Source organism: Pongo abelii, chromosome 9 (assembly GCF_028885655.2).
Source record: "Pongo abelii isolate AG06213 chromosome 9, NHGRI_mPonAbe1-v2.0_pri, whole genome shotgun sequence".
Classification (NCBI taxonomy): domain Eukaryota; kingdom Metazoa; phylum Chordata; class Mammalia; order Primates; family Hominidae; genus Pongo; species Pongo abelii.
Window position 1 is genome coordinate 76387843 of NC_071994.2, and position 14333 is coordinate 76402175.

The 14333-nt window shown below is 35.7% G+C and overlaps 1 protein-coding gene across 3 annotated transcripts in view; it reads right to left on the reverse strand.

Annotated features, from left to right (window-relative positions):
- The window catches only part of PGM2L1 (phosphoglucomutase 2 like 1), a 66381-nt gene that overhangs the window by 5623 nt on the left and 46425 nt on the right, over positions 1-14333 (reverse strand). For all 3 annotated transcript variants that reach the window (XM_054523768.1, XM_054523767.2, NM_001132512.1), the window contains 7 exon segments: positions 10174-10363; positions 9761-9858; positions 8566-8746; positions 6437-6530; positions 5998-6127; positions 5574-5763; positions 1597-1730 (listed from right to left, as the gene is read on the reverse strand). In XM_054523768.1, coding sequence (XP_054379743.1) covers positions 1597-1730; positions 5574-5763; positions 5998-6127; positions 6437-6530; positions 8566-8746; positions 9761-9858; positions 10174-10363 — 1017 coding nt within the window.

Below are 14333 nucleotides of genomic sequence, written 5' to 3' on the forward strand. Positions count from 1 at the left end.
GTAAACAAAAGATAAATGCACTTGGTTAAAACAAAACAAGACCAAAAAAAAAAAAAAAAATTACACACAAAGAAAACACTGGTATCACAAACTGAAGTTGAACTGCATTAATAGGAGTTCCTTGGCATATGATAAACAGAGGAGTGATGGTATATCTAAAGAATTCTCCTAGGTCAGGAGAATGAAGTTCAAATGGCTTTGAACACAAACACCAGGTGTTAGGAGAAAATGGCTTCCTGAAATACTTTGAAAAATATTCGGTACAGATGTTATGGAATGATATATCTTTCAGGTAGCAGAAGGAGGTGTGACTAAAATAATGTGATGTTTAAAAAAAAAATATGCACTTAAAAGAAGGCCCTTGAAAGTCATCACTGAGGTGCTGCCATTGCCCAGAACATTTCAAGGCAAGCCTCTTTTAAACTGCCTTTACAGTCATTTTAAAAGCTACACAATAAATCAGTTCTTATTACTTTAATAATCTTCCTTCATTTTCAACCAGATGTAGCATTACCCAATTTGGTTTACTTTAGATTCTGCTTTGAATGACTTCAGGGGATCTTTATCCCCCCAAAGGAAATGAAATCTATCCTTAAATGCAAAGATTTGGGGAAATACAAAATAGTATAGCATGCTTGGACTCTGAAAGCAATTCTAAAAAATCTCCTTCCCAAATATATATTGGGCAATTACAATATTATAGGAGACAGTACTTTTAATACATTTAAGTAGCCTTTGAATATGTTTATGAAATTAACTTAGTCACAATTCATCCTCTTAAAAGGAAATGAACTGAGCAGATTGTCAAGTCATATTAGACATAGAAAATGAATATTTGACAATAAACATAAATTATTTGATGATAATTTCCTTATGTTAATCACGTAATACTTAAAGCTCAGAGAATCTTTCCAAGAATAGAAATTCAATACAATTTTAAAATTCAATTCCCAAATGATGTAGTTGCTTTAAAAAACGGTCTGGCAGTTCCTCAAAAGGTTAAACACAGAGCTACCATATGACCCAGCAGTTCACTCCTAGGTATATACCTAAGAGAAACGAAAACATACATTCACACAAAAACCTGTATGTAAATGTTCATAACAGTATTCAAAACAGCCAAAGAGTGCAAAAAATCTGAATGTCCATCAAATGATCAATGGATTAAAAAGCATGGCATAGCCATGCAATGGAATACTGTTGGGCCATAAAAAACAAAACTTTAAAAAAAAGAATAAATTCATGCTACAACTGAATCATGGTGGAACCTAGAAACCATTGTACTAAGTAAAAGACGGCAGTCACAAAGGCCCACATATTGTATGATTCCATTTACATGAAATGCCCAGAAGAAGCAAATCTATAGAGAAAGACAGTAGATTGGGGTTGCTGAGGGCTGCAAAGGAGGGAAATGGGAAGTAATTTCTCATGGCTACGGGCTTTAAGGGTGATGAAAATGGTCTAAAATTGATTATAGTGACGGATGCACAACTTTGAACATACTGAATTGTACATTTTAAGTGGGTGAGCTGTATGGTATGTGAATTATATTTCAATAAAGCTTTTGTATGTATATCTAAAAAAATCAATTCTCACCTCTGGTCAGGTGATGCGCACATCTCTGCATAATACTTTATCTTTGGTTCTGTTCCACTTGTCCGAAGGGTAGCAACACAGCCATTTTGAAAAGTAAATGTAATCATTTGGCTGTTTTTACTCACAGGCAGCACCTATGCAAAATGGCAACAACAGCTTAATTATACTTGGCATTTTTTCATGTTGTTTCATTTTCAAGAATTGTAAAATATAGTCCACTTATATGAGGTATCTAAAGTCGTCAAATTTATAGAAATAGAAATTAGAATGGCAGTTGCCAGGGCAGGGGGTACAGGGAGTTATTGCTTAAAGGATAGAGAGTTTCAGTTTAGCAAGATGAAAAAGTTCTAGAGCTCTGTCACACAACAATATAAATATACTTAACACTACCGAACTATACACTTAAAAATGGTTAAGATAGTTAATTTTTATGTTATGTGTTTTTTTAACCACAATTGAAAGTTTAAAACATATTTTAAAAGAATTATAAAGTACAAATGAAGATTACCTATATGTAATAATTCATAAACATACCATTTACTGAATAGTTAAGGCATGGGGTTATATACCTCACATGCATGATCTCTGGGCCTCAACAATAATCCTGCAAATTAAGTATTACCGCCATTTTACAGACGAGGCTCAAAGAGAGTAAACAACCTGTTCAAGACAATCAACTAAGTGGTAGAACAAGAAGCGGAAGCCAAGTTCCAAAGTCCAAACTGCCTCTATATTTGCGAAGCATTTTCGCAGTTTATCAATCGTCTCCAAAGAGGAGTGCACATATCCTGCATGTACTGGGGTGCAGAAAGAACTCTATTTTTTATAAAAATTAAAAAAAGAAGTGATGTTTTACTGACACTAAATATATGGATTAACACTGGTACTCTTGCTAGTCCACACATCCATCTGTCGAGGCATCTCGAGGCGACTGTGAGGGTTGTACTAGGCCAGAGGGGTTGACAGTGGTACCTTTCCTCAGCTGTCCTGAGCCATGAGTCCTGTCCTTGAGACCCCTCTCTTGGTCAGTACATTACCATATACCAGTGACTTAACACAGAGATCTTCCCTTCTTTTTCACCCACAGCCCATAGAGTAGCAAGTCCTTTCTATATTTAACTCAACTTTATCCAGTTCTTTCCATCACTGCTCCTATATTGAATTCAGGCGACCATCACACCTCATCTAGACTGCTGACATAGTGTACTAACTGATCTTCCTGCCTGGAAGTTTGCCCCTCAAAACCCACTCATCATGCAGGCCATTCTTCTCACCTCATTCCAGTTATAGACAACTACCTGTGGTTCTCTGAAAGAGAATATGCTTTTTCATCTCTGGACCTTGTACTTACTGTTCCCTTTGCCTGAAACACCCTCTGCTCCTCCTGCATCTGGCTAACTCCTAATCATACTCGGGAACTCAGTTCAGAACAGTTCTCTAGCAAGTCTTGCATAAGCCCCCAAAGTCTCTTCCATGACATCCTATGCATGCCTCCCCTTGTAGCACTTATCATTTTGTAAATTGCTATTTACTTGTCAATTTCCCCACTAGACTTTTTCTTGAGTGCAGTGTTTTTGTCATTGCTATATCCCTAGTGTACCTGTAGCACAGAAGGATTCTGATAAATGAATATACAGATGAACATCAGTTAATCTGAAACATGGAAAAGAGAGAATTCAGGAAGGCTTTGACACTTACTATGCAACCTTGGGGATAACAACATCTATGCTACCTACCTTACAAACTTGTTGTAAGAACCAGAAGAGAAGAGATGAAAAAGCACCCTGAATAATGAATATCATACACTTTAAAGAGAATTAAGAGGGAAAAAAGCATTATACCAAAGGCTACTTGAGCACAGCAAACTAGAGAAATAAAAAGAAGCAAAACATGATTCTTCTCTTCCAGCAATTTACAAAGATAGAAAAATAGTCACATATATACTCATACACAGGATATCAACACCAGGAACTAATATTTGTTGATTGGATAAATATGCAAAAATGGAATATGGGTACTATTCTACACAATAAACTACAGATTTTCCAAAATACATTATGTCCCCAGAATCTTGAGACCACATAAGAACATTACAAATGGAAATTTGGGCTAATAATCATCATAACAACAATAACAAAATGAATATAATCAGCAATCTATGGCATTTAAGTATTTGTTGAGCAGCTACAACATAGGCAGCAACTTGGTGAGGCACAAAAGTACATCAGAAAGGAACATGCCATGTACAACACAATGACGACATAAAACAGAAAGTAATAGGAGGAAGGCACACTATGTAATGAAGGCACAAGAGGAAAGTATCTAATTATGAGGCCTAGAGGTCACATGGAACAGGTGATATTTGCCTTAAGTCTTATAGTGGCTGAGGTATGGGCCTGTAGAAATTGGAAAAATGGGCAAACTAAGGAAACAACTGGACCAAAAATGCAGAAATTTAAAAAAATTGTATACATGTAGGTAAGTAAGTAAGCTGTTCTATTTGGCTGGACGTATAGGGAATAAGGTTGGAAAAGGAAGTTAAAATTAGAAAGATGTATGGCTTTGAAATTATAGGCTTTTACAGTTATTTTCAACATTATCTAGCATCATTGCCCATTTTCTTTTTCTTTCTCTCTCTCTGCCCCCACCTCCATTCCACACATCTTACCCTGAGGGTAGTATACATGATTATTTGGGAAGTGATAAGGATAGGATCAAAGTCAGAGAGACAAGTTAGCAGACTGAAAAATGCTCTGGAGCAAAACAATGGGTTCTAGTCTTAAGGAAGCTCACAGGCCTGAAGTTTCACCATTTTATTATAGTATTGATGCAGGTGAACTCCCACACTGGGGGGCTCAGCCCAGGAGGGTTCTTGGCTTCACACAGGAAAGAATTCAAGAATGAATCAACAGAGTAAAGTAAAAGGAAAGCAATTGCTGGGCACGGTGGCTCATGCCTGTAATCCTAGCATTTTGGGAGGCCGAGGCGGGCAGATCACTTGAGGTCAGGAGTTCGAGACCAGCCTGGCCAACATGGTGAAACTCTGTCTCTACTAAAAATACAAAAATTAGTCAGGTGTGGTGACATGCTTCTGTAGTCCCAGCTACTCAGGAGGCTGAGGCAGGAGAATCAGTTGAATCTTGGAGGCAGAGGTTGCAGTAAGCTGAGATCATGCCACTGCACTCTAGCCTGGTAGACAGAGCGAGACACCGTCTCAAGGAAAAAAAAAAAGGAAAGCAATTTTATCAGAGCCACAAAGTACAGGAAAATGGCTGCTTCATAGGCAGAGTAGCACTATGGATTGCTGGCTAGCTATATTATAGCTTCTCCTTAATTATATGCTAAATAAGAGGCAAGTTATTCACAAATTTTCTAGAAAAAGTGTGAAGAGTTCTTGGAACCAAGGGTTCCTCCCCATTTAAACCATATAAGGTAACTTCTGGGTGTTGCCATGGCATCTGTAAGCTGTCATGGTGTTGGTGGGAGTGTCTTTTAGCGTGCTAATGTATTATAATTAGCATATAATGAGCAGTGAGGGGAACTAGAGGTTGCTTTTGTTGCCATCTTGGTTTTAGCTGATTTTGGCTGGTTTCTTTACTGCACCCTGTTTTGACCAGATCCTGTTTTGATCAGTGGGGTCATGACCAGTGCTTGGAAAACAAGTCCTGCTGATATCCTATTTCAGTATGAATTATTATAAACTGTTAAAAACTTTTTTTTTAAAGTATTTACAGAATCTTCCAGCTTGGTAAACACGCGGACTTGCTGGGAGGCTCCAGGCCCCAACCCCACCCCTAGTATATTGCCCTATACATCTCTTTCATCTGGCTGTTCCAGAATTGTCACCTTTATAATAAACTGGTAAACATGAGGAAACTGGATTGAATCTCATGTGAAATCTGTCCTGCCTCTGGACTTTTTGGTGACATGAGCCATGAAATTTTCTAAATTGTTTGGAAAAAAAAAAAGGTACTTACTGATTTCTTATTAGGCTGGCTACTGTCATATCCAGTGGTAATGTCCCGTACATGCAATATAGCAAATGTTCCACAAAATTTTGGATATTCTTTTGGAGAATCAAAATTACGAAGCCTTTCAAATATACTTTTGATGGTAGGTGGTTCATAACACAAGAAATAGGAAGTTTTTGAAATATGATAGCCATATCTGTGCAAAGATTCAAAGTGCTAAAATTAGATTTCAGATAACTCTTTAAAAAAGCATATATTACAGACGATCAGACTACTACAGTATTTTATAGAAAGTGGCAGTCCTTAATTCACATAATTTTAATACTTTTAAAAAAAGGATCGACTATTCTTCAGAAACAAATTTAGAAAACTAAGGGTAGGAGAATAAAAGAAAAATCTAGCATGTGAAATTCATAATAGTAGAACTTACTTTTCATAAACCTTAACCAGCTGCTGTTTCAATGTTATATTCATGGTTTCCAGGTAAGATGCCATCTCAGCAACCACAACAGCTGCACTCACCCCATCTTTATCCAAAACTGAAGTTCCACAGAGAAAACCTGAGGATTGAAAACCATCACTAGAAAAGAGGAAAACTTAAGGCTATAATTTCAATAGTTTTACATTTCTTCAGAAGGACCAGGAAATTTAAAAGCCTAGTAATAGATGAAACTCATCAATACTGAATGTATTTAGGGGACACTTTCGTTCTTTTTTTTTTCTGATAAGAAATGTATCTACATATTTCTCATTCTCTGTAGTTTTTACAACTCAAAATATGAAACCAGAACACAAAAAACTCCTCCTACAGAATTACATTTTAAAAAATTATCAATCAAATTTTGAAGATTTTAATATTTACTACATACCAATAGACTCTTCAAATGCAAAAAGGACTTCTTTCCCATTTTCCAGGAGGTCTATTATCCTACTTCCAATCCATTTAAAGCCTGGTAATGTTTCCTGAAATGCAGAGGAGGCCACTCTAGTTAAGTGACTGTCTCACAAATACCTATTAGAGAAAAATCTGCCACTACATGCACACAACATTCATATAATGATCTTTACTATAATCTTCAGTCCACAAAGATTTATAAAGAGTAGCAGACATATAGTAATAAAGTGCCATAAATACACACACTGTTACTACTGACCTACTATTTATAGATTATGGTACTAGGTGATTTACACCAAATATAAACCAGCATTTATAAGTGGTGCTTCATATAGTCACAAAGTAACATGAATAAGCATATACACTATGATCACCTACTATTAAGGACTGAACCAGGTGCTTTACATTATTATTATTATTATTTTTTTGAGACAGAGTCTCGCTCTGTCACCCAGGCTGGAGTGCAGTGGTGCAATTTCAGCTCACTGCAACTTCCATCTCCCAGGTTCAAGCGATTCTCCTGTCTCAGCCTCCTGAGTAGCTGGGATTACAGGTGCGCCACCATGCCCAGCTAATTTTTGTATTTTTAGTAGAGACAGGGTTTCACCATGTTGGTCAGGCTGGTCTTGAACTCCTGACCTTGTGATCCACCTGACTCAGCCTTCCAAAGTGCTGGGATTACAGGCATGAGCCACCACGTCTGGCCCTGTTATCTTTTTTTAATGCTCAAAAACACTATTGCTGAAACACAGGCTTGAAAGATAAGTCAATCTGCCCAAAATTATACTGCAATATAATATAAGAGATGGAGTCAAGATTCAATTTCAAGTTTCTGCTTCTCAGAAACTGTCCTTTAACCTATATTATGACCACTAATATAAGAGTGCCTATGAAAGTTGGTGGATTTACTCTCCCTGAGTAATCAAAGGTCATGAAGCTTTTTAGCGATGCACTTTTAATATTAGCATAACATAAGCTTGAACCAAGTGTACCTTCTCATAACACTGTGTCCTAACTATTAATAAAACCACCAAGACAGTTACTAAGTACTTCTTTAAATAATTAGATTTGAGGACTTTTCATCTGATGAGCTACTGTTCACTTTAAAGACACAGAAAGAGTTTCAAAGTCAACAGAAAGAGTATGTGATACACCCTAATACTAAAGCTCACCATTACTAACTTGTTTCCTAATTCACCTTTCTACCACCTTACTACAAAATAAAAATTAAAAAGTCAAAAACGTCCCTGCTACAACAAAAACAAGCAAATAAAATTATAATAGTGGTCTTTAGAATTGTTCTTTTTTCTCTTTTGTGCCCATTATACTTCTTCTTGCTATAGACATAAACTAGGAAAACATCAGAATCTTAGGCGTGAGTAAACTTTCAGTATCTTCTATTTTGCTATTTGTGTTTTAGAAAGCATAAGGTTGAAAGCTCTATTTCATAAAGCCAGGTACAATTTTCTTTTACTCGGTCAATTAGTGTTAAGACCTGTAGCCTGACTATGGCTCAAGAAAAATGTCCAGGGACATTTTCACTGATATTTGGCAAAGATGGCAGAGAAAAAGCAACTTAGTTCCCATGGCTGCAAAAATGGTCAGCTTAAGAGTCTTAAGGTCATAAGATTAATGATCTGGGCTGAGAGAGAGCCACTGCTTGTTTTTTTGGATGTAGGATCATTGGGTTTTACAATGCAATTTAGAAGACTGCTTGAAGTTCCTTAAGACCATGCTTGAAGAGCCTAAACAAGGGGTTGATGACACCCACAACTTTTTGGAGAGAAGTCTGAGTTACTGATGGGGTCACCAGGAGCTATATTTTCCCTGTCTGAAAACCAGATACTTGTTGTATGGAATAATAAGTATTAATGTAATTTTTAAAGAATATCTCATCTTAGTCCCAGAAATTCATATACCGTACTGGATGAATTTTGGCTCAAGGTGTCTAAATTATCAAAAGAGACTGAACAAGTGTTAACAGAATTAGAAAAATAAGGGAATTACAAATGAAATCAATGAAAGTCAGTTTTGGTGGGGAGATGTCTTTAACATACAGAAATAGGTTTTAAAAAGTAGCACACAGATATTATTGATTCTTACTTCAAAATGAAATCCTTCTTTAAGTGCAATTGCCTTCAAAATTTTAGAAGAGACTGTGGTGGCTAACATATAAACATTCTTCACATCAGCATTTCTTGATTTATTTTTCTTCCAGCAATCAAACATCCACCATCCAAACAAAGCTGCCAACTCATTCCCTGTGAAAACTTTCCAACAACCACTGTAGAGAGAAGGAAAATACAATGTCAAGACCTTTCTTCTCATTAAAACTTCTTGACTCCAAGGCCTACAAATTACCATCCTTCAGTTAGGAAAAATCAAAAACTATCATATGGGATTTTTGAGAAAACATTTATTACTACTTCTTTTCCAACTGACCAGGGGTGATTTTACAGTAGGAATGGTATAACATCTTTTGGAAAATTATTATATCATTACATTTATTCTTTTACTTAATGAGAGAAAAAATTATGATAAATAATTAAGCCTTTCTATTTAAGGACATTTGTCACATTATAATGGTAAAAATACATAGCAGCCCAGAGGACTAAGATTAGGAAATAGGTGGCTCACGCCTGTAATCGCAGCACTTTAGGGGGCCAAGGTGGGAGAATCACCTGAGGTCAGGAGTTCAAGACCAGCCTGACCAACATGGCAAAACCCCATCTCTACTAAAAATACAAAATTATCCAGGCGTGGTGGCACATGCCTGTACTCCCAGCTACTTGGGAGTCTGAGGCAGGGAATTGCTTGAACCTCGGAGGCAGAGGCTGCAGTGAGCCAAGATAGCACCATCGCAATCCAGCCTAAGCAATAAGAGCAAAACTCTGTCTCAAAAAAAAAAAGGTTAGGAAATAACTACATCATAAAGCGATCTGTTGGGATATTATGTCTTTGTAAAAATTAATATTTTCAAACAATATATAAAGTCAGGGAAAAATGCGTACACTGTAAGCATTTTTTGAAGCACTTTGTACAATTGAAGTGGAAAATAATCAAGATATAAAACTATGATCATAATTTAATAAAAACAAATACATCTTTAAATATTTCAATTAAAAAGACAGGAAAGAATTGTCAAAGTATCAACTTAGGTGGTTATTTCTGGATAATGGATTTACAGGAAATTTATGTTCTTTTCTTATCTTTTCATTATTTTCAATGAGCCTGTAAGACTTAAAATACATTGCTTTTCAAAGTTCAAGCTTTTAATCAAACAACAGATTCTACATACTTCTCCTGAAGTTCTGCTGCTGCCAGTCTGTCTGCATCAGGATCTGTGGCTAGCACTACCCGGGCATTTTCTTTCTCTGCCAGTCTCAGGGAAAGTTCCTGAAACAGTGACCCAAAAAGCTGGATTGTACCGAAGAACCTAAATTCAATGTTAACGTTCCTGTATGTAGGCACAATGTTAGTGATAGGAGTTTTAGAAGGCATAGAATTCAGCTAAGTTTAAAATAAGAAGCCAAAAGTAGGGACACCCACCATAGACATTTCAAACAAAACACAGCCTATGACTCCGATACAATTAAAAGATGTAAACTACAGTCCTTTCTGCTTTTGTAAGTAATCTTTGAATTGTCAATGAGTTTTATCTATTCTGATGGTTTAATAGACTAATAATAATTTAAATATTAAAAAAAATACCAGCACAGATTCTCCTTCTTCAGGATTTGGACATTTAACAGTAGAAAAGTCTGGATCAGGATCTTTTTGTTCTGGTACTGGAATTGGAGGCTTAAAACCAAACACTTTAAAAGCCAACTGCACATAGTCATGTCCGACCCCATGAAAAGATGTGTGCACAAATTTCAAGGTGGTCTTCGAGTTTAACTCCCTGTAAAGGAAAATCAACATAAGATCATGATTACAAAACTTCTTACCTTTGATATAATTAAAAACAATCAAATTCTGAAAAATGTGATTAAAGCTTTCAGCAGAGGTCTAAGATATTCAAACAAACAAATCAAGAGTACTAACTTAAAGATCAAGAGTTTTAATTCAACAGCATTCTCCCTTTGTGGCTCAACTTCCTGACCTGGACAGCTGCCTTCCATATGCTGTGCCAATACCCTGAACAAGCTAAGCTTGTATCGTCTAAGTAAGTATTATCTCTCACTAGACCATCACAAACACTTCCTAACTGGTCTTTCTCGCTTGCCAGTAGACCCCCTGTTTCTTCACTTCCAGTTTAGATTACAAAGTACCTAATTACACTCACCTTCTTATATGTCACTCTGGCTACTTTGACCTTCCAATACCCCAAATCTTATTGAACCCAAATGTGTACCTTTTCCAGGCTTGCACCAAAATAGTTGAATATTGCTAGAATAAATCTCACAAAAGGATTGAACAGCTTCACTCTGAATGGATACTCAATGCTGCCAGGCAATCCTACTTTGTTACCCAAAAAGCTTACTTTTTTACTCTCCAAGATGGTGACTTAATTAGTACCTTCTCTTCTCTCCTTCTTCCTTTCCTCCCCCTTCACCTCATACATCATTGAGACGCAGAGCCATTTGATGGAAACTTCCTAATCGTCCCACACCAAACCGACAACCCATATTTTTTCCTTCTTCCATCTGATAATAATGAGGAAGCGTTCTTTGTATCAAAGGTCAACCCCTCTACTTCTGCTCTGGTCTCCATCAATTCTCACTTGAGAACTTTAATACGTGGATAATTCTCTCTCGCCGCCATCATTTCCATTAGCATCTAGTCTCTGTTTCTTTGGTCTTTTCCACAGCAAAACTTTCTACATCCTAACCTACCATTTACTAACTATTCCCCATAAAAAACACAATTTATTATAAGATAAATAATAAAAATAAAATGTTATGACAATTTTCAAACATATGCATAGGAAGACAGAATATCTAACACCATATACCCATTACCTCACTTCAATATGTTTCCATAGTCTGTCAATCTAGTCTTGTTTATTCAAGATATATTACTTTACATGAAAATGCTTTAGTAGTTAAAAACATAACCATATTACCATCATTACATCTAACAAAATCAACAATAATTTATTTCCTCTAATACCCTATCTGTGTTCAAATTTTCCCCAAGTGTCTCAAAAATACTTTTAACAGTTGTTTTACTTGAAGCAGGAGCTGAACGAGGTTCCATATAATTTGATTGTTATGCCTCTCAAGTCTCTTTTAATCTATAAATGTTCCTCCCTCCCTTCCCCAACCCAAATGTCATTTATTGAAGAAACTTGCCCTTTTGTTCTATTGAATTTCCTGTATCTCCAGTATGTAGACTGCATCCTTTTGGTATTAACATGCTCTTCTATCCTATTTTTTCTGTAAATAGGCAACTGCCTTTAGAGGTAACATTAGATTCAGTTTCAATTCTTTGGGCAAGAATAGGTGCTGTGTATTTTCTATTGACTCACAGGTGGAAGCACACAATTTCTACTCTACTTTTAATGCTGTTAAACTAAGATTCACCAGTGTCAGCCTAATCCTTCCATCAAAAAATTTCCCATCAACATTTCACCTATGGGTCTTAGCAGCCCTTGATGAGAATTACTTAGATATATTATTTATTAGAGGTCACAACATAGTGATTTTGAAAATTCTATTATTTCTTCTGCATTTATTGTATTTTTCTTTTAAAAATAATGATCCTTCATCAACCATTTGATTAGCCCTAAAATTCAGTTCATATAGAAAAGGCAGAACAAATTAAGAGAAAGTTTCAAACATTTATTGATTTTCAGAAGGAAAATTTAGAATTTATCAAATTTCAGCATGTGTGATTTTCAGTCCAGCAACTCCCAAAGGTGACCAATAAAGTGCTTTTTTAGTATTACTAACAGTCATGGGCTTTTTATGTTTAATGTTTTAATTCATTAAGGTGATTATTCTTTTCGATGCCCAACTATCTAATCTTTGGTCAGTGGGAGTCCTTTCAAGTTGGCTCCCAGATCCTTTTGATATGACCCCAGTATCTTTGAAAGCTAGCCTGCTTTATGGGAAGGAAAACAAAGTTATCTCAGCCTCATTTAGTACATTTTCTGCCCCAGTCCTTGATGAGAATCCATTTTTCCAATGAGCCCTGGTTCCTTTTACTAGGAAATGGTATTTAGAAACCACAATCTGGGCTTTAGGGGTAGGCATAGGCCTTTTTAGTAATAGAACTAGTGTTTTAGCATTTTAGGTAAATAAAACATATTTCAAATTCAAATTTAAAATTATACTTTTAAAATTATTGTATTTGATTTTACATTTGCTCCTCTTAAACTAAAATCTTAGATCCTAGTGACATTAACATAATTACCCATTTGTTTTATAATATGTATGTGTATGTCTATATATTTATTTATATCTACATCTGTAAAACCATCAATATTACCACTAACAGTACAGCTATCAAATACAATTTGAGGTTTCTTTGTAGTTCTTCATCCTTAGGACATATCCCATTAGAAATGTATAGTCAATAACTGTAAAGTCACTTGAAATAATTCTTCTCTGTGTAATTATGCCTTCAGCTTGATAGTTAGGTTCACTTGTTAATTTGCTTTTGCCCATATACTCTTTAAAAAACAAAAATATAAATAAGAAAAGACAGAAAGGATAAAAAAGGAATCAAATTCTTTTTAGATTGATTAGAGCTGGTAGCATTTAGCTAGTTTTACTGTCACTTATCATTTTAGATAGAGAAGCAAACAATTGATAGCTTGATGGGTATATTTTTGAAATTAAAATAAAGTTGAGAAAAAGCTAAAATTATTTTGTAGGATAGGAAAAATACACTCAGCTAGTCAGGATTCTTCCTAGCAATAGTGTTAGCTATTTACAGAAGAGTTACAGAGATAATTATGGAAATATGGAAATGGTTAAGGAAAAATAAAATCTTAAAAGAAATATACTGATCTAACATAGAGGAAATACATATATTTAAGTATAACTTGTTTAACAGCTTTACTGAGATATAATACATAAACCATATAATTCACCCATTTAAAGTGTGCAATTCAATGGCTTTCACTATATTCATAGAGTTGTTCAACCATGACTATGATCAATTTTAGAACATTCTCACTACTCCTGAAAGAAACTCTAGGCTGGGCGTGGTAGCTCACACCTGTAATAGCACTTTGGGAGGCTGAGGCAGACGGATCATTGGAGGTCAGGAGTTCGAGACCAGCCTGGCCAACATCATGAAACCTTGTCTCTACTAAAAATACAAAAATTAGCCAGGCATGGTAGTGGTTGCTTGTAGTCCCAGCTACTTCGGAGGCTGAGGCAGGAGAATTGCTTGAACCCGGGAGGCGGAGGTTGCAGTGAGCCAAGATCACACCACTGCACTCCAGCCTGGGTGACAAGAGCGAGACTCTGTCTCAAAAAAAAGGAAAGAAAGAGAGAAAGAGAGAGAGAGAAAGAAAGAAAGAAACTAACTTTATAACCTATAGCTTCCAGCCCCCAACCCTTTCATTCCTTCCAGCCACAAGTAACCTCTAATCTATTTCTGTCTCTATAGATTTGCCTATTCTACATATGTCATATAAATGGAATCATACAATATGTGGTTCTTTGTGACTGGCTTCTTTCACTTAGCATGATGCTTTCAAGGTTTATCCATGTTGTAGTATGTAATTACTTCATTTATTTTTATTGCTGAATAATATTTCATTGTATGGATATACCACATTTTATTTATCCATTCATTAGTTAACGGTTACTTGGGTTATTTCCACTCTTTGACTCTTATGAGTACTACTTAGCTATAATTTTAATCTAATAAATAGATAACACTTTTTATCACTTTTTCTTCTCCTCATTCTTTAA